Raw genomic sequence first — 18,526 nt, 5'->3', positions numbered from 1 at the left:
ACTGTTTGCTGAGCAGGGACTCTGATCCAGGCCCCCTACTGGTGGCCACCTGTCTGTGAAATAGTCCCAGCTTTCATGGGGCTCAGGGACAATCAGGGAGCACAGGCCAGAGGGATCAGGGCTACGATGGGTGAAGCCTGGTGGGAGTGGTGGGCCTGATTAGCTAGACTACAGTGATCAGGGCTGTGATGGGAAAAGAGGGCTATGTCTGTCCTGGAGGAGAGGATGTGTGAGCTGAGACCAAGAGGATGTTAGTGGAGGAAAACGAAGAAAGCAGGTACTGGTTACTGTGTAAAGGCCTTGAAGTCAGAGAGAGGGCCTGGCCTTTCCAGTGAAACAAGAGCTGGTTGGAATGAGTTGGGGGGGGCGGGGCTTGTGAGACTGCAGAAGTCAGCAGGGGCCAGATCACAGAAGGCTCTGAGCCTGGGCAGTGGGGAGCCACGGAGAGTTCTAGGCAGGGGAAGGACAGTCAGTTTTGGCTTTAGGAAGAGCTCATGGCTGCTGGGTGGATGGGGAGACTCAAGCCAGAAGGCCGGCCTGGACCAGGGCAGGGCCGGCAGGGGTAGGAGGAGAGTGGCCAGAAGCAGAGTAGAGAAGTGGTGACCAGTTTATTTGGCCAGGTGGGGGGGGGGGGGGGAGTAGGGAGATGACCAGTGAGAAAGGAAAGAGTGAAGGAGTGCAGGGTAACACAAGTTTGGGATTTGTAAGCTCCCCGAGGGCTCATTACATTTCCCAGGGAGAAGGAGCTGCAGTGATGGGACAGTGGGTGGGATCAGGTCTGGAGGATGATGCAGAGGCCGGTGTGGGTCCCCTTGAACATGCCGGGGGAGGCTGGAGACAGATGTGGGCACCACTGCAGACAGAACTGAGGCCAGTGGGGGAGGGGGCACTGTGCCGATGAGGAAGGAGAAGCCTGGGGTCCAGCCAGAGAGACTCGTCAAAGAAAGGGGAAGAGAGGCAAGAAAGGGGACTGGGAAAAGCAGTGGCAAAGGTGGGTGGGTGGGGGGGCTGTGGACAGGGGAGTCTCCAGCAGGGGAGTTGGAGGGCTAACTTCAGGTGAGGGGTGTGAGGAGGGGACCTGTGATGTAACCTCCAGGAGTTGGTTGGGACTAACCAGTGATAGGGCGCCCATTGCAGCTGCAAAGGCAAAAGTGGAATCAGAGAGGAAACTCCTGTGAAGGGGGAAGGGGATGCTTGAGGTGGAAAGGATTCTGACCAGAGCGGGAGAGCGGGTGCTGAGAAAGGACAGCCCAGAGGTGGTGTTCAGCTAGTGGAGCAGTTAAAGGCACCACTCTGGAGAGTGCCCGTGGTCACATCCAGCTCGCCTAGAAATGCTGTAACCCTAGGCAAAGAGATGGGAATTCATTCCCCCAAGCAGCGTTTACTGAGTACCTACTATGTGCCAGGCTGTGTTCTAGAAACTGGAGATACAGCCAGGAACAAATAGCCCCTAAGTTGTAGGACTGTGGGAGATCAAAGGGGCTCATGAAAAAACAATAAGACGATGCCCAGCACTGAATAAAAACACAGTGGACGTGAGCTGGTTTATTACTATCGTGCAGACATGAGTGTGTTTTTAAAGAAGACCCCCCAAGCAGCCCTCTTGCTGGCCTGGAGTCCTAAGGACAGAGCTGCTAGTTCCCACTCCCCTTCAAAGTCCCCCCACCATTCAGGAGGGGGCTTCCCTGAGGCCAGCTCAGAGGACTGGGCCTAGGGACTGCTCCTCCGGGAGGGTGGATGGGGAAGGGGAGTGGGGAGGGTCTCCCCAAGGTTGAGTTGCCGTGGGCTACAAGAGCAGACGCAGGTGGGGCTGGGACTCTTGACTGCTCAGATGTTTTGGTGGCTGTCCGGAGGGTCCCATGTGTCCCCCACCCCCACCCCTACTGTGGTGGATTCGAGGATGGCTTGAAGGCAGCGGTCCTTCTAATAGTAGAGTTCCTGGTCCCACCAGCCTGGGAGAGAGAGAGAAAGGAGACTCAGCGCTGGGGGAATTCGGGGCAGGGCTGGGGTGGGGGGGAGCCAGGGGCTCAGAGGTTATAGCTCAGTGGTGGTTTGATATGGAGGGTCAAGGGCTTGGAGGTCAAGTATTGGAAATCAAAGGTCAGGGCCGCTGCTCTGAGAAAGTTTCAGCTCTCCATCCCCAGGTCCCCAGTCTCCACACTCACTCCCTGGGCAACAGCGAACTCCAAGTTTCCGGATCTCATCATAGACGAAGATGAGGAGGCCAAAGGGCATGGGGACCAGCCACCACTGGTACCTGAAGGCACAGGCGAGATGGCAAGGTAAAGGCTATCCCCAGGTCTGTGTCCTGCAGGCCCACCCCGATGCAGCTCACAACCCCTCACCGAATGGGCATGAAGTTGAAGATGTTGGGCATTCCGGGGCAGTAGCACAGGAAGCAGCCGATGCAGACCTGGAACACGATGGCGATCACCAGGATCCTGTTCCTGCAGGTGGGGCAGGATGGGAGAGGCTCAGACTGGCGGACACAGGACAAAGAGAGGCCGTGAGGAGTTGGGGACCGGCTGGAAATCAGGGTACTGGGTCAGAGGAGGTCAGATAGCAGCAGCAGGGAGATCATCGAACACTGGCATGGCCCGCACCTCTCCAGCAGTGGGCACCAGCCCTGTCAGCATCACCCCGTTAGCTGATGAAACATAGACGGGCCAGCTGAGAGGCATGAGGTGGGAGCTACTGGCCAGCTATTGATAAGGAACGTTAGCACCTGCACCAGCACATCGGCACATCCAGTGCTGGGGTTTGCTGGCTGCAGTAAGCCCTGGTCAGGACCTGCTGGGAGTGCAACCAGGGCTCGGAGGGCAGGGTGTGGGCGGGGCTGGGGACACCTGAAGAAGCCCTGCTGGAAGGCAGAGAGGCGGCGTGTCTTGCGGATGAGGACGTCGGCAATCTGGCACATCTCGATGCTGATGAAGAACACGGTGTAACAGGTGTACTGCTGGTACAGGCGCTGCCCGAACGTCTGTGGGCCAGGAGAGAACACAAGCAGCCTGAACCCAGGCGGAGAGCCTCTGCAGGCAGCTGGGCATGCAGGGCCTAGGGCCACGAACCCCTAAATGCGCCTTCCCTTGAGTCAGAGGCTGGGGTGGGGGTAGAGGAGAGATGCAGGATCTGCCATGTTTGCAGGGCCCCAGAGTGCGAGGCCTAGAAACCTGGTCTAGTGCAGCTTGGCCGTCAGTGCCTGGGCAAGCGGTAGGCCAGGCCAGTTGCTTTCATAATGAAAAGAGTGATGTAGAATGTCCTGGGCACCCGAAAGGAGGCACCTGGGAAAAGGGAATTCGAATCCTGAGTCAGGATTTTCAAAGTCCAGTGACTCCAGGACCCGGGCAGATGGCAAAAGTGACCAAAGTGGGCCAGGTGGGCCTTTGAGGAACACAACACATGTGATTTCAAAGAGGGTAGCCACTATTCAGTCCACTTCTTCAATATAACTATGTTTATACATATCAGTTAATTGTGTAAGGAACACTTACTATGCTCCAGGTCCCAAATGTTTCACATGTATTATCTCACTTAATCCTCCTAATAATCCTAAGAGGTGGATTGGTGGTATTCAAACTTCAACATACATCAGAATCCCCAGAAGAACCGGTTAAAACACAAGCCCCACCCCCAGAGTTTCTGATCCCAGAGGTCTGAGGGGGAAACTGAGAATCTACATTTCAGACAAGTTTCCAGGTGATGCTGTTGCTGCTGGTCTGGGGCCCACACTGTGAACATCACTGCGGTGAAAATCACTGAGATAATATCAGCATATTAGTATGCTCTCCACTTTAGAGGTGGGCAAACTGAGGCACAGAGAGGCAGAATACCATGCCCAGGGTCACACAGCTGTGAGGAGCAGTGGCAGACAATGAATCCAAGCAGTCTGGCTCTAAGATCTATATTCTTAACCATGACAGTAAATGTTTAAGGGGACTATGCTGATCTGTCGCTCTATAGGGCAAACTAAACACACCTGCTAGCCAGATCTAGCCTCTCTGTGCTCCAGACTTTCACTCAAGTCAGCCACACATGCAAATACTCTGTGTAAGTGATGCTGCAGGGAAAATAACAGAATGGGGGGTGGTGGGGCGTGGTACTGGCTCCACACCTGAGACGATGTGTTGCTGTCAGGGCAGAGAGAGGACCCATCTGCAGCTGGGGTCATCAGAAGCAGGAGTTCGGAGCTCAGGACAGTGGTGGGAAAGGCCCCTCACCCCAGAACTGGCAGAGAGCCTGGGTGTCTGGGAGTCTCTGGCTGAGCTCAGTCACATGTGGAGGAATGAGTGTGGGCCACACGCAAGGTAGGTGGCATCCCATGAGTCACGGGACTCATGGGATGGGGCAGGGGCTCACCCACTCCTGGCCATAGCTGTCCTGCAGATCTTGTAGGTGGTGGTCCTCCCAGTATGGCCGGAGCCCCACACACAGCAAAGGGAACCAGCCCTCCTGGGCCATGGCCGTGAAGTAGTCAGTGAAGCCAGCAAATGACTGGATGGCACCTGGGAGAGAGGCAAGGAAGCACAGGGAGACAGAGATGGAGACACAGAGAGACAGGGTCAGGGACACACACACAGAGACAGGAACACAGAAACAGTGGCATGGAGACAGACAAGAACACAGTGACAGACACAGAGAGATGGACACAGAGACAAGGACTCCAAGAGAGATCGACAGGGACACAAGAGACAGGACACAGAGAGAGGCAGGAACAGAGACACACCCAGAGAACCCAAAAAAGACAGGAGGCAGTGACCCAGAGACAGGGTCATGGAGAATGAGGCCTGGGACAGAGAAGGGACACTGGGGACCATAGAGACCACTGTGTGCAGACAAGGACTCAGAGAATGACAGAGACCCAGGATCAAATGCAGACACCAAGATCCAGAACAAGGCAGAGCCCCCGTGAGAGACTCCACAGCAGGCAAGCAGCCCTGCAGGGGAGCCCGTGCCCCGCCCCCCACCCCGGGGCGCGTACCGATCTGGAAGTAGGAGTAGGCAGCCAGGGGCTCGTTGACCAATCGGTCACGCTTCGGGTTCCGTGGACGCAGGTGCATGATGTCACTCTCGGCCTTCTCGTACGCCAGGGACACAGAGGGGAACTGGCCAGGAGTGGAAGGAACTGGGGTTGATGGCTCACCTGGGCCCCTGTCCCTGACTCTCTGGAGCCCCCCTCCCCGCTGCAGTGGGCAGGGACAGAAGTGAGGTTAGGAGGCAGGACCCACGGTGACCACACAGCCACACCTGCCTGGACAGCCTGGGTCCAGCTGGCCTTTGTCAGGAATGTCGGCATATCCAGCCCACGTGTGTGTGCCCATCTGTCTTGGTGTCCGTCTCCATCAGAGCATCTGCGTTATCTCTGCTCTTGGGTGTTCTCTGTCTCTGCCTTTCTCTGCCCCCCTCCTCCCCATCCTCCTCCTCTCTGTCTGTTTCTTCTCTGGGGTCCTCTGGTCTTGGCCTGTTTCCCTGTTGCGCGCTCTTTCTCTCTTTCTGTCCCTTACTTTCTTCATTTCTTTGTCCCCATCTCCAGTCTCTTTCTCTGTGACTGTATCTCTGCTTTTTTGTCTGTGTTCCTGTCTCTATATCTCTCTTTGTCACTCTCTATCTCTGCATCTCTTCTGTCTGTCTGCGTACATGTGTCCTCCTCCCTGTTCCCACCCCATCTGTTTGTGGACACAGAGTGGCAGCAGATTGTACTGACTGAGGGCAGAGGTGCTGGGGTACCTGAATACCTGGGCTTGAATCCCTGCTGTGCCACTTATTAGCTGTGTGACCTGGGGCAAGCCGCTCAAGCTGTCTAAGCCTCAATTAGCTCATCAGTAAAATGGGTATGATAAAGAAATAAAGCTCATCTCATAGAGTAGTTATGAGGACAAAATTAAGTAATTAATGTGTGCCTGGCCCAGAGCAGACATTATGTAAGTGCTGTTGAATAAAGATGTGACATGGCCATGCATCTGGCTGCATTTGTGGCTGGATCTGAGGATCTTTTCTGTCTCTCTGCCTTGGAGTCTATCTGATGCTGTTTATCTCTCCATGTCTGTTGAGGGATGTCTGTCTGTGATCCAAGTTTGGCCAGATATCCGTGTCTGTAAAATCTGTTTGTCTGAGTGTCCATACCTGAGTCCATGTGTGTCCATGAATCTGTCCATGCCTATCTGAGTGTTCACCTATGTGTCCCCATCTGTAATTCTGTCCGTGGCTACCTTCCTGCCTGCCTGTGTGTCCACATCTGGCTGTCTGGTATACACACATCTGTATCACTGAGTGTAAGACTTTCCGTGGTGGTCTCTGTCCATCACACCTGTCTGTGGGCATATGTCTCTGGGCACTGTGTGGGTGGGGGGCACTGGGGCCGTAGACTCACGATGTCGGTACAGAGTTCTATGAAGAGGATGGTGATGCACCCGAGGGGCAGGGGCACGCTGACGGTGATGTAAATAAGGTACGGCGTCAGTTCAGGGATGTTCTTGGTCAGTGTGTAGGCGATGGACTTTTTCAGGTTGTCAAAGATCAGTCGGCCTGTGGGAGTACAGCAGGCACCTCAGTCTCCTCAGAGCCCATTTCCTCCCGTGCCCACACTTCCTGCCCCCACCTCTGACCCAGCCCGGACCCTGCTCCACGCCTGTCACAATGGAGGCAAAGTTGTCATCCAGCAGGATCATGTCGGCTGCATTTTTAGCAGCATCCGAGCCGGCAATGCCCATGGCCACGCCAATGTCTGCCTTCTTCAGGGCTGGGGAGTCATTCACACCATCCCCCGTCACAGCCACGATTGCACCCTGCAGGCAGTGGGTACAGGTGGGAGGTTGGTCAGTGAGAGGGCAGCCCAGGGCCAGCCAAGCCCACCTGCCTGCCTTCATCAGCATGGTCGCACCAGTCGCTGGCAGCTCTCCACAATCACCAGCTTCTGCTGGGGGCTGGTACGAGCAAACACCATCTCAGGGTGGGTACGCAGTGCCTCGACCAGCTCTGATGGGTCCATGTCCTTCAGCTGCATGCCGTTGATCACACAGGCGCGGGCATCCCTAGAGTGGGAGGTGGGAGGGCATCGCTGGGGCCTCAGTCTGTGTGGGGTGTGGGAAGAACCACAAGGAAGGCTGAAGGGGGCTTACTTCCGGTTAACCTGGTCCACGGGCACACGGAGGCGGGAAGCAATGTCCTCCACTGTCTCACTGCCTTCCGAGATGATGCCCACACTGGCTGCAATGGCCTTGGCTGTGATGGGGTGGTCACCTGTCACCATGATCACCTGTAAGGGGAACCAGCAGACCCTTGACCCCTTCAGATTAACCCACTCTCCCTGTCCTCCCCAGTGGACATCCCCCAGCCCCAGCCACAGTGATTGGTTCAGGGATGAACATGTGACCCAATCTGGTACAACTGTCAGAGAGGCATTCTTTTTTAGGTGAGGTGGCTAAACAGGTGGGACGTTAGTTGGAGCTGCTGGAGGGTGGTCATCTTTGTCCACCACAATGGAGAACTGCTTGAGAATAAAGCCAGCAGAGAGAAAAGCAGAGCTGAGACATGGAGAAAGGCAAGTTCCTAAAGACGTTGAACTCCTGGATCCAGCTATACCTGAAGCTTAATTCCCCAGAACTTTTCAGTTCTTGAACCAATATATTTCTTTGTGGTTCAAGCCATTTTCGGGTGGGTTTCTGTCACAGGGTCCCTCATCCCCAAATACTGCCATCCTCTGTTCTCACCCCTGCCTGGTCCTCTCCCCAGGGGCATACCCGGATGCCTGCTGTGCGGCACTTGAGCACAGCATCAGGAACGGTGGCCCGGGGTGGGTCAATCATGGATACAAGTCCCGCAAAGCACAGGCCACTGGTTGGAAAGTTCATGTCCTCCACGTCGAAGGCATAGCCATGCGGGTAGTCCTTCTCACTCAGGTAGAGCTGGCAGAAGCCTGACCAGAAAACAGGGAAGCCAGAGAGGAGTCCTGGGTGAACCCTTTCATAGCAAGGCCAGGTGATGAGGAAAATAACCAGGTGCCTTGCACCAAGCACCTATGGATGCCTGACCCTGTGCTGAATCCTTCATTCACATTACAGTTATCCCTCTGTATCCACAGGTTCCACATCCGCAGACTTAACCAACTGTGGATCAAAAACATTCCGGAAAAAATTCCAGAATATTCCAAAAAGTGAAACTTGAATTTGCCACACACTGACAGCTACTTACATAGCATTTACATTGTATTAGCCATTATAAGTAATCTAGAGACGATTTTAAGTATATGGAAGGAAGTGCATAGGTTATAAGCAAATACTCCACCATTTTACATAAGGTTTTTGAACATCTGCAGATTTTGGTAACTGTCGGGTAAGGGTGTGGGGGAGTGTGGTGGGTGTCCTGGAACCAATCCCCACAGATACTGGGGGACAACTGTATCTGAATCCATCCCCACAACCACTCTGTGAGGCTACTACCATCCTCATCTTGCAAATGAGGAAACAGGTTTAGAGAAGGGACGTTTCTTGCCAGAGGTCACACACCAAGTAAAGTGGAAGATCCAGAAATTGGACCACAGGTTTGTGCCTTCCGGAGTTGAGGCAGGGGTTAGGGAAGTTTAAGGAGTCGAGACAAAAATTGGTGGGGGTGGGGGGGGGGTCAAAGGGTCAAGAGGAGGACGCTGAAAGGCAGAGGTGAAAGAAAGCAAGGGCAGGTCATCAGCTGGGGCAAGAGCTGGGGAAAATCAAGGGATCACAGGTTGGGTCAGGATAGGTAAGATCCAGGTGAGAACAGGTTGGGAGAGGTTGGGTCAACGTAGGCATTGAGGACAGGGTTCAGGGCTGGGATAGGGAAAGTCAAAGTTGAGTGTGTAGACTGGGGCAGGTCAACTGTCAAGCAATGATGGGAAAGGTCAGGGTCGGGGCTGGGCCGGGAAGGTTGGGCAGGCTCCGTGCTAGCGCCTCCTCGCACGCGGGTTTAACCTCTACCCTGGCTTGCGGGTCTCACCCAGGACGCGTTCGCCCAGGCCTCCCAGGCTGAGGTAGGCAGTCTGGAAGGCCTCGCGCCATTGCTCATCCAGCGGCAGCTCCTGGCCCTTGATGAGGATGGAGCTACAGCGCTCCAGCACGCGCTCGGGGGCCCCCTTCATTACAAGCACGTGCCTCGGGTCGCGCGGGTCCTCCAGGGTGTGGATGGACAACTGTGGGCGGAGGAGGAGGCGGTGTTGTGGGCGAGGTCAAGAGGGAGGGGCGGGGCTTGGGGAACGGCGGGGCTGACAGCGCCCAAGCGCTGCCGCAATAGCCGTGGGAAGGTCAGGCTGGGACCGAGGGTGAGGGGCTTGCTTGGTGGGCAGGTCCTTGGTAGAGGCTGAGGGTTGGGGCGGACCTAGGGGCCTAGTTAGGGGACTGGGCGTGCGGAACAGGCAGAATTCGGGTCGGAGTTGGACTGGGGCGGGATTTGGATTAGCAGCTTCTCCCCACCGAGGGCCTGACAGCTGAGAGCGGGCGGAGCGCCCGGGCCCTTGGTGGGGTTTGGCTGTGGGCGGGACGGGAGATGTGGGTGGGGTTTGGCTGTGGAGAGGGAGGGGACTGAGAGTGAAGCCCAGCCGCAGGCCAGTCCTGAATGTGGGTGGGGCCTGCAGTGGGCAGGGCTTGTTGTGGGCGGGACTGGACCGTGGGGGGGGCCGGCCGCGGCTGGTGCACACCTGGAACTTGTTGGTGGAGTTGAAGGGGATCTCGCAGACTTTGGGGAAGCGCTCGCGGTAGCCCATGGCATTGCCCAGCGTCAGCTCCGAGAACTTGAGCAGCGCAGTCTCCGACGCGTCCCCGATCACGATGCGCTGGGAACGCAGGCCGGTGTCAGGAGCGCTCCCGGCTGCACCAGGAGGCTCCCAGGATCCCCTCCCCCGAGCGCCCCGGCTCTCACCTTGGGCACGGGCACTGCGTCCTGGCCCGACTTGAAGGCAGCACGGTTACACAGGGTGAGCACGCGGCACAACGCCCGCCAGGTCTCCGAGGACTGGTCAAACGTCTGCCCTGGAGGTCAGGCATCCAGGCTGGGGCCGCGAAGGAGCTCTCCCATACCAGAACCGAGCCCCGCCCCCCGGAATCAGGACTGGATCCCCGCCCCAGACCTGGGTGGGACCCAAACACCTCCTCATACCCCGGGACGGAGCTTTCTCTCCAGATCCAGTATCCAGTCTATGAGACCCAATAAGTACCAAGCCCCTTCACAGACTTGCAGCTTAGCCCCCTCCCTAGACCCAGGACGCAGCCCTTCGCCTGATCGGATGGAGCCCCCTCTCCATTAACGCAAATCCCTCCCCAGGCTCCCTTCAGTAACCTCAGAGCTCCCGCCTAGGTCTCCACCATCTACCAGATCCTGCCCAGCTGCTGTCTCCTCCCACCCCCACACCTGACTGGTCTTCTGTAGTGTCAGCCGAGTGGATGTGGTTGTCGAACCACAGATGGGACACAGTCATGCGGTTCTGAGTGAGGGTCCCCGTCTTGTCAGAGCAGATCACTGACGTGGAGCCCAGTGTCTCCACTGCTTCCAAGTTCTTGACTACACAGTTCTTGCTGGCCAGCCGCTTGGCTGTCAGGGACAGGCAGACCTGGGGGAAGGGTGAGAAATGCAGGCGTGGGGACCAAGCCTGGCTCCCAGTCCCACTTCCCTCCTCTCTCGGCACTGGGGATCCTTTACCCTAGCCACAGTACTGCGTGTGCAGCATCCCCCTGCAAAGAGTAGGCTTTTTCTTGCCTCCAAGCTTTTGTCCAGCCTGTGCTTTCCACTTGGGATGCCTCCCCAATCTGTCCACCAGATATACATAGCCAGGCCCTGCTCTAAGCTGCCCTAGCTGAGATTCTATAATTTCTCTTATCAGCACAATCAGAATGAGAAAACTAACATTCCCTGAGCCTCCTCTTGGGCTGGCCCTGGACTGAGTGCTGACTCTTGAAGGCTGCCCACAGCCTTCAACACTGGACCTCAGCCTCCTCTTGTCAAAGCCCCTGCCTGTTCATCTCTGAGTCCTCAGTGTGTGGCACAGGACATGGCCCAGAGTAGCCCCGGTGGGTGTTTCCTGAATGGGTGGGATAAGTGGAGAGATGGGGATAGGGGGCAGGGAGGATGGGTGGGGGAGGATGGATGGAGGAGGATGGATGACGGGAAGGTGGGTGGGTGGATGGGAGCAAAATGGATAGATGGACAGATAGGGAGAGGATGGAGGGAAGCCCGGATGAACGAACAGACAGATGGACAGGCCTCTCAGCTCACTGCACCGCTCTTCTGCTTCCCCAACTCACCGTGACAGTGGCCAGCAGCCCCTCAGGCACATAGGCTACCACAATGGCCATGAAGAAGACCATGGCCCGCAGGAAGGTGTAGCCAATGCACATGGCCACTATGAAAAATGTGGCACCAAAGAGGATGGCCAGGCCTGCGATGATGTCCACAAAATGTTCAATTTCGATAGCGATGGGTGTCTTCTCATTTTCTACTCCCGAGGCCAGTGATGCGATGCGCCCGATGATGGTGCGGTCGCCGGTGCTCACCACCAGGCCCTGCGCGGTGCCTGCAGTGGGGCCAAGAGGGTGACTCAGCGCCGGGTGGGCAGCACTGGGGGCGCGCACAGCGGCGTGAACCAAAGGAGGGGCAGTCGTGGAAGGCAGCGGGGGCAGCGTGACCTGGGAAGGGGGTGGCAATAGTGGGAGCTAGAGAGGCAGTGCGACCCGAAGAGTTGGCAGTCATGCGACGTAGAGAGGCAGTGTGTCTCAGAAGGAAGCAGAAGGGGGTAGTGGAGGCAGCGTGGTCAGCTGGGCGGGTGGGTGGGGACCTCACAGACCCTCAAGGCACATGGTGGAGAAGAAGGCGATGTTGCGGGTCTCCAGGGGGCTCTCGTGCGTGCACTCGGGCGAGCGGGTCTGCGGCTCAGACTCTCCAGTCAGCGAGGAGTTGTCCACCTTGCAGCCCTGGGCCTGCAGGATGCGGATGTCGGCTGGCACTCGATCCCCACCTTTCATCTCCACCAGGTCGCCCACCACCAGCTGATCTGCGTTGATCTGGAACTTGTCCCCATCTCGGATCACCGTTGCTTGCTGTGGGGCAAGAGCACCAGAGTCGAGCGGGGTAGGGAACGGGGGTAGAAGTTGCTGCATGCGGTGGGGAGGCGGGGAGGTGAAAAGTGGGGAGAGGTGAGGACCTGTGGGGAGAGATGGAGGCCAGGGATGAAGGGTGGGCTGGGCCTGATGGGAGGGGCCACAGAGAGATGCCAGGAGACTGCCAGCACCCATGTGGAGACTTGGAACCGCAAGTGGCCAGGGGCTGGGGACCCACCTGGGGCACAAGGTTCTTGAAGCTGGCAATGATGTTGGTGCTCTTAAACTCCTGATAGTAGCCGAAGCAGCCAGTGACCACAACCACGGCAATGAGGGCCAGTGCCAGGTACAGCTGGCAGAGGTGGAGAGGGGCTGGGTTATGACTCGGGGCTGGAAGCTCCCTGCCTGAGGCCACCTGGCTGCTCTCTGGTGCCCCGGTAGTTTTCCTCCAAGGTCACCTCCGTGGTTTTCCCCCACTCTACTAGGAAGCCTCAGGCCCTATTTCCTGTGACCTGTGTCCCTGTCCCCATGCTCTTCATATCCCACATGCAACTGCCCTGTATTCTCTGTGTCTTATGTCCCTGTGTCCATACATCCCATTTCCTCTGGCTCTGTGGCCCCGTGCCCTATGACTCGTGCCCCGTGTCACCGTGCACCTTGGTGGTATGTGTTCCATTTTCCTGTGCCCCCCAAGTCTTGCGTTCCCCATAGTCCTCTGTCCCATGTTCCCGTGTCCTAAATTCCCTGTGTTCCAAGGTTCATATTCTGTGTTTTCATCATCTGTGTGCCATCCTCTGTGTCCCCTATGTCCAACAGTTCCTGTGCCCTCATGTCCCCATTTCCACGTGTGCTGCAGATCTCATGCTTCGCTTTCTGTGTCCTCCATGACCAGTGTCCCACATCTCAAATTCCAGGTGCCTATGTCCGATGTCTCCCCATGTCCGTGTACTCTTGAGTCCCCATCCTGTGTCACATGTCCTAAGACTTTTCAAGCCTCGGTCCAATGTCACATGTCCCTACATCCCCATGTCCCTTGTCCTGACCCCGGTCATATATCCAATGTCCTCTTGTCCTACATCTCAGTATTCTCTATGTCTCTGTGCTCCCATGTCTAATATCTTATGTCTCTCCATGCACTGCATCCTGAGTCTTGTGTCTCTTGTGTCCCCATGCCCTTGTGTCCCCATGTGTGAGTCCCAGTGTCCCCTGTGCCCTCTGTCCTTGGTCTGTCCCATGCCCTCTGTTTCCCAAGTCCCATATCTTAAGTGTTGCATGTCTATGTCTTTGTGTCCCTACCTATGTCCTCCATCTCTGTGACACAGTCTCCCCTGCGTCCCCTGTGACCTATGTCCTTGGGTCTGTCTCATATCCCAATGTCCTTCGGCCCCCATGACCCATGTCTTAGAGATGTTTTCCATCTCTCTATATCCCCAACATATGTCATTCGTGTCCTGAGTCCCATGCTCAATGTCCTCTGTCCCCCAGGTCCCTGTGTCCCATGTCTGGCCCCAGCACCCGCCACTCACATTGTCGTCCGTGGTGAGGTCGCCCTCGCTGGCCTGGATGGCAAAGGCAATGAGGCAGATGGCAGCGGCCACCCACATGAGGCACTGCAGACCGCCCGCCAGCTGCCGCGCGAACTTGACGTACTCGGGGGTGCCCCGCGGCGGCCTCAAGGCATTGGGCCCGTCCCGCAGCAGCAGCTCGGCGGCCAGGCTGGCAGACAGGCCCTGGGGGCGGGAGGAGTGGGGTCTTGGTGGTCACTAAGGATTCTCCTCTCATCAGTGAGAGCTCTCCTTCCCTGCCCACCCCCCCACCCCCGCTTGCCTTGCTCCTCTTCCTTTCTTTCTCCGTCTTTGTTCCCGCCCCTCTCCCCATCCCTTCTTTGTGTCTCTCTCTTCTCTCCCACCTTTCTCTCGGTGTCTTTCTTCCTTCTGTCTCTGTCTCTCTTCTGTCTCTTTTTATCTGCTTCTCTTACCTTCTCTCTCTGTTTGGTCTATTTGGCCCTTTCTAATGCGTTTCTCTCTCTCTCCCTCTCTCTCTCTCCCTCCCTCCCTCTCTCTCTCTCTCCCTCCCTCCCTCCCTCCTTCCCTCCCTCTCTCTCTCCCCCCCCCCCCCCCCTCTCTCTCTCTCTCTCTCTCTCTCTCTCTCCGCCCCCCGCGCCCCCTACCCCAGGCTCCTCTTCCCTATACCCACCCCTCCCTCTGCCCCAGCTCACCTTGGTCGCACTGGTCTGGTATTTCTGTTCCAGCTCGGGCACTGACAGCTGGTGGTCGTTCTGCATGGAGGAGGCACAACACTCACTGTCCGTCTCGAGGGCCCCCACCCCTGCCCTTGCCCAGCCCCACCCAGCCCCCCACCCCACCAGGACCCCTGGGGCCCCTGCTCACAATCTCCATCTCCTTCTTCATGTTCTCCAGCTTCTCCTTCCTCTTGCCCCCTCCACTGCCCGCCTTCTTCTTGCTCATCTTGGCTGCCATGTCCCCGCTGGGACCAGGACCCAGCTCTACCTGGTACAGCTCGTAATTCTCCTGGGGGTTGGGAGACGGGGAAGGCATCAGGTCCCTCTGGAACCCCTGCCTCCAACCTCCACCCCCCGACCCCTGACCCTACTCACTGCCTTCCCCATGGTGCCCGGTGCAGCCACCCTCCTTTGCCGGAGACGGAACCTGGGATCTGGACCAGTCCTGATATACCCAGGGAGGGAGGAGGTGGAGCAGGGCGGACCTGATTACAGCTGATCACGGGGCTCCTTGGGGTGACCTCCAGGCCTGGGCAGCTTGGGCATTCCCTACTGGGCTGCTCTACCTGCCCGGACCCCATCGCAACCTGTCACTGAGATCAGGGAACCACTGGGAATAGCCGTACTAACAAGAGGAATAGCAAACATATGGTGCTCATTATGTGCCTGGCACTGTGCTAAGGGCTTTCACATATTAATTTATTTAACTTCACAACTACCCTTTGAGGTGAGTGCCATTCTTACCCACGCCCCTTACAGATGAGGAGACTGAGGCACAGAGGGGTGAAGTCACTTGCCCATGTCCCCAAGCTAGGACGTGAGAGGCAGGACTCAGAACCAGGCAGACTGGCTGCAGAGTGTCCTCTTTTAAGCCAAACAGCAGGCGCCAGACCCCTGGGGGAGGGGTGGGGAGAGGGTGCTCACGGCAGCGCTGTAATAGCTGTCGTTCAGGGGACACTTGCTCAGTGCTGGGTCTGCCCTGTGTGCTTTGCTTGAATGCATCCTTAGCTCCTCACTACAGCCCTGCAAAGTTATGTTCTCTTGTTAGCCCCCATTGTACAGATGGGGAAACTGAGGCACACAGAGGTCAAGGACTTTGCCTAAGGTTGCAATGACTAAGTATCAGGGACAGGATTCCAGCCCAGGTTTGACCCCGGAGCCTGGCTCTCATATGGTACCGCCAATGAAAACACACTTCACAGCAGCAGTGCCAAACATGTGCCAGGTACTACACATACGTGACCTCATGGGTCCTTGCAAGAAACCCCTGTGAAGGCAGCACTATTATTCCCATTGTGCAGAGGGGGAAACTGAGGCTCAGAGGACCCCAGAGGCATGCCACACTCCGGCTACAGCCATCACAGCCCTCAATCATTCCCCTGTCCCCACCCCAACCTGCCCAGGTGGGGAAACCACAGTGCAAAGTGGGGAAAGGACTTTTGAACTTGGTGCTTAGTGCCAGGTTTGAGGTCTGGGAAACCCCTCGAAACCCCTCCAGGCAGGGATCTCCATGGGCAGCTGTGAGGGGCTGGCCTGATGGAATGGCAGGTCCTTGATAGTCTCATGCATGGGCCTCACAGGGTGGACGTGTCTCCAGGGGCAAGTGTGGGTAGATCTGATAAGATAATTGCTTTGGCGATGTCCTTCTCTTCTGGGGCAGGTCACCTGGGAGCAGCCGGAGCCTCTCCCCACCACCACCCAGCTACAGGAAACCCCAAGAGAGGAGGCAGGGCTGAAGTCACACTCACTGCCCTTACAATGAGTCCACTCGTTCACTGGGGGCTTCTCTCTCTGAGTCACACGTGTAAAACAGCTTGTGTTACTCCTCTGCTTACAACCCTTCAAGGGCTTCCCTTCTCACTCAGAATAAACTCCAAAATCGTTCCTGCAAGCTCTGGCCCCAGCTCACCTCCCCCAGCTGTCTCTACTGCCAAGCCATTGGCACTGGCCTTGCTGTGCTTTGTACAGGCCAAGGTCATTCCTGCCCCAGGGCCTTTGCACCTGCAGGTCCTTCTGCCTGGTACCCTCTTCCTTAGATGTCAGCATGGCTTTTTCTCACCTCCAAGTCTCAGCTCATATGTCACCTCCTCAGAGAGTCCTCGGTTATAATACTGCATCCCCATCAGGCTCCATCCCCTCACTCTGTTTACACACACCCTTTATCCCAACCTGACATTGTATCTCATTTGTTTGGTGTCAATCTTTTCCCATGAGAAGGAAGACCGGGACTTGGTTGTGTTTGCTGCTGTATACACAGCACTCAGAACAGTGCTCTCAGACACACAATAGATGCTCAATAGTCACTGTTGGATTGAAACAGGATTTATCTCTTCGAGTGGTTGGGAACATTCACTAGCAAACTTGGAGCACCGGCCAGGCCCTCAGGAAGTCTCAGTCATTGAGAACTCATCTGGTGCCCCTCGCTGTGTCCAGGGCCTGGGGCAGATATGCAGTCATGCCTTCACAGACTAGGGAAGCCCACAACCTAAGTCACAGATGGAGAGACCGAGGCACCATCACTGGAGGCAGAGGGCTGACCTGTGATACTGTGCAGACCTCTGTCAAAACTCAGGGACTCTCCTTCTCTGGTCCCTGTCTCATTTGTTTTTCTCATTTCTTAGTTTTGTTATGTTAATTTTCAATGCTTTATATTAAATATTTTAGACCTACAAGTTACAGGGATGGTAAAATGAACTCCTGCCTACCCTTCACCTAAATTTAACAACTTGACCAGATCTGTGCTAGATAGATAGATAGATAGATAGATAGATAGATAGATAGATAGATAGATAGATAGATAGATTTTGGCTGAATCATTTGAGAGTAAGTTAGAGACAGGATGCTTGTTTATCCATAAATACTTAGGCATGTGTCTTCTATGAATAAGGACACTCTTCTACATAACCACAGTCCAATGATCAAATTCAAGAAATTAACATGGATATGACATTATTAACTAACTTAGAGAATTTATTTGAATTTCCCCATTTTTTCCTCTCCTGTCATTTTCTTGGTCCAGGATCCAATCCAGGACCACACTTTGCATTTAGTCGTCCTGGCTCCTTAGTCTCCTCCAATCTGTGACATTTCCCCAGTCTTTCCTTGCCTTTCATGACCTTGACATTTTGGAAGCTATCTCCGTTATTTTGTATAATATTCCCCGGTTTGGGTTTGCCGATGGTTCCTCGTGATTGGCCGAAGCGCAGCCGAGATGTGTGTCCTGCATCATGTCAGGGCGGGCTTTATTTTTGAGTCTTCAAGCAGTTTGGAACGGGGTGGACATTTGGGGGATATCAAGAGGCTTAGGTAATGACCAGAGGGCTGTTCTACGATCTGTTTATTTTCTATTCAAAACACTGACACAGTCACAGTTGGCACTCAGCTGGACTGGTGATTCAAACAGTGGAAACACAGCCTCTGCCTGAGCCCCCAGACCTTCCACACCCGGCCCAGCCCGACCCTGCTCTAGCCTCAGGGCCTCATCCATTCTGACTGGTCAGTGCCCAGTTAAATTTTTTTTTTTCAGCCCCCCTGATTACACAGCCTTCAGATGGTACACAGCTTTCAAGTTCTGTGTCTTTGGAGGATCTTTGCTTGTGCATTTATTCCTTCATTGCATGTCCAAGCAACCCTAACCCTGTCTCAGGAGTGGACACAGGTGGTTGCCCACAGGCAGGATCTAGATAAAGCGGGAGGTGCGCCAACGTTGGCACTTGAAGCGGCGCTGGGGCGGACTGTGCCATGTGGGGAGGGGACGGGCAACTCCCGGCACCATTCGGGGGCAAAGACTTCTCACAAGAATCTCGCAAGCGTGACACGATCCATTCAGCACGGTGGGCAAGATTTCTCTGAGCCTGGGGCACACGGATCATGGAGAATTTTTTAGAACAATTAATGGTCAGAATTGAAAAACTTTTTCCTGACTGTTACAGGACAGACTATTAAATGGATGGTGAACATTTGAGTGGGTTTTCAGGGGAACTTGAACAAGAGTCTCCTAGAATCGTGACCACAAACACTCTTAGGGGCTCAGCGTCCTACAAAGGAATCAGACCCCTGGCTGTCCCTCCTTCTTCCCCTGTGCCACTTCCCCTTCATGTTTTAGGATGTCCGCTTGTCAAAACGATCATTTCAAGGGAATTCCCCGGCGGTCCAGTGGTTAGGACTCCTCGCTCTCATTGCCGAGGGCGCGGGTTCAATCCCTTCTCAGGGAATTAAGATCCCACAAGCC

General features: G+C 55.7%; 1 protein-coding gene across 1 annotated transcript; it reads right to left on the bottom strand.

Annotated features, from left to right (window-relative positions):
- Nucleotides 1-1,511: 1,511 nt before the first annotated feature.
- Nucleotides 1,512-14,706, bottom strand: ATP4A (ATPase H+/K+ transporting subunit alpha). The gene is made up of 22 exons (XM_036832753.1): nucleotides 14,671-14,706; nucleotides 14,444-14,584; nucleotides 14,272-14,331; nucleotides 13,580-13,783; nucleotides 12,292-12,405; nucleotides 11,801-12,053; nucleotides 11,262-11,530; nucleotides 10,372-10,570; nucleotides 9,883-9,992; nucleotides 9,662-9,796; nucleotides 8,965-9,157; nucleotides 7,737-7,912; nucleotides 7,116-7,252; nucleotides 6,878-7,028; nucleotides 6,614-6,782; nucleotides 6,368-6,522; nucleotides 4,979-5,102; nucleotides 4,357-4,502; nucleotides 2,847-2,980; nucleotides 2,346-2,447; nucleotides 2,166-2,257; nucleotides 1,512-1,952 (listed from the first exon to the last, which is right to left on the bottom strand). The coding sequence occupies exons 1-22, from the start codon at nucleotides 14,680-14,682 to the stop codon at nucleotides 1,924-1,926; spliced, it is 3,105 nt and encodes a 1,034-aa protein (XP_036688648.1). The 5' UTR covers nucleotides 14,683-14,706; the 3' UTR covers nucleotides 1,512-1,923.
- Between the last annotated feature and the right edge of the window lie 3,820 nt (nucleotides 14,707-18,526).

Source organism: Balaenoptera musculus, chromosome 19, assembly GCF_009873245.2.
Source record: "Balaenoptera musculus isolate JJ_BM4_2016_0621 chromosome 19, mBalMus1.pri.v3, whole genome shotgun sequence".
In the NCBI taxonomy this organism is placed as follows: Eukaryota; Metazoa; Chordata; class Mammalia; order Artiodactyla; family Balaenopteridae; genus Balaenoptera; species Balaenoptera musculus.
This window is presented reverse-complemented; position numbering and strand designations above follow the sequence as displayed.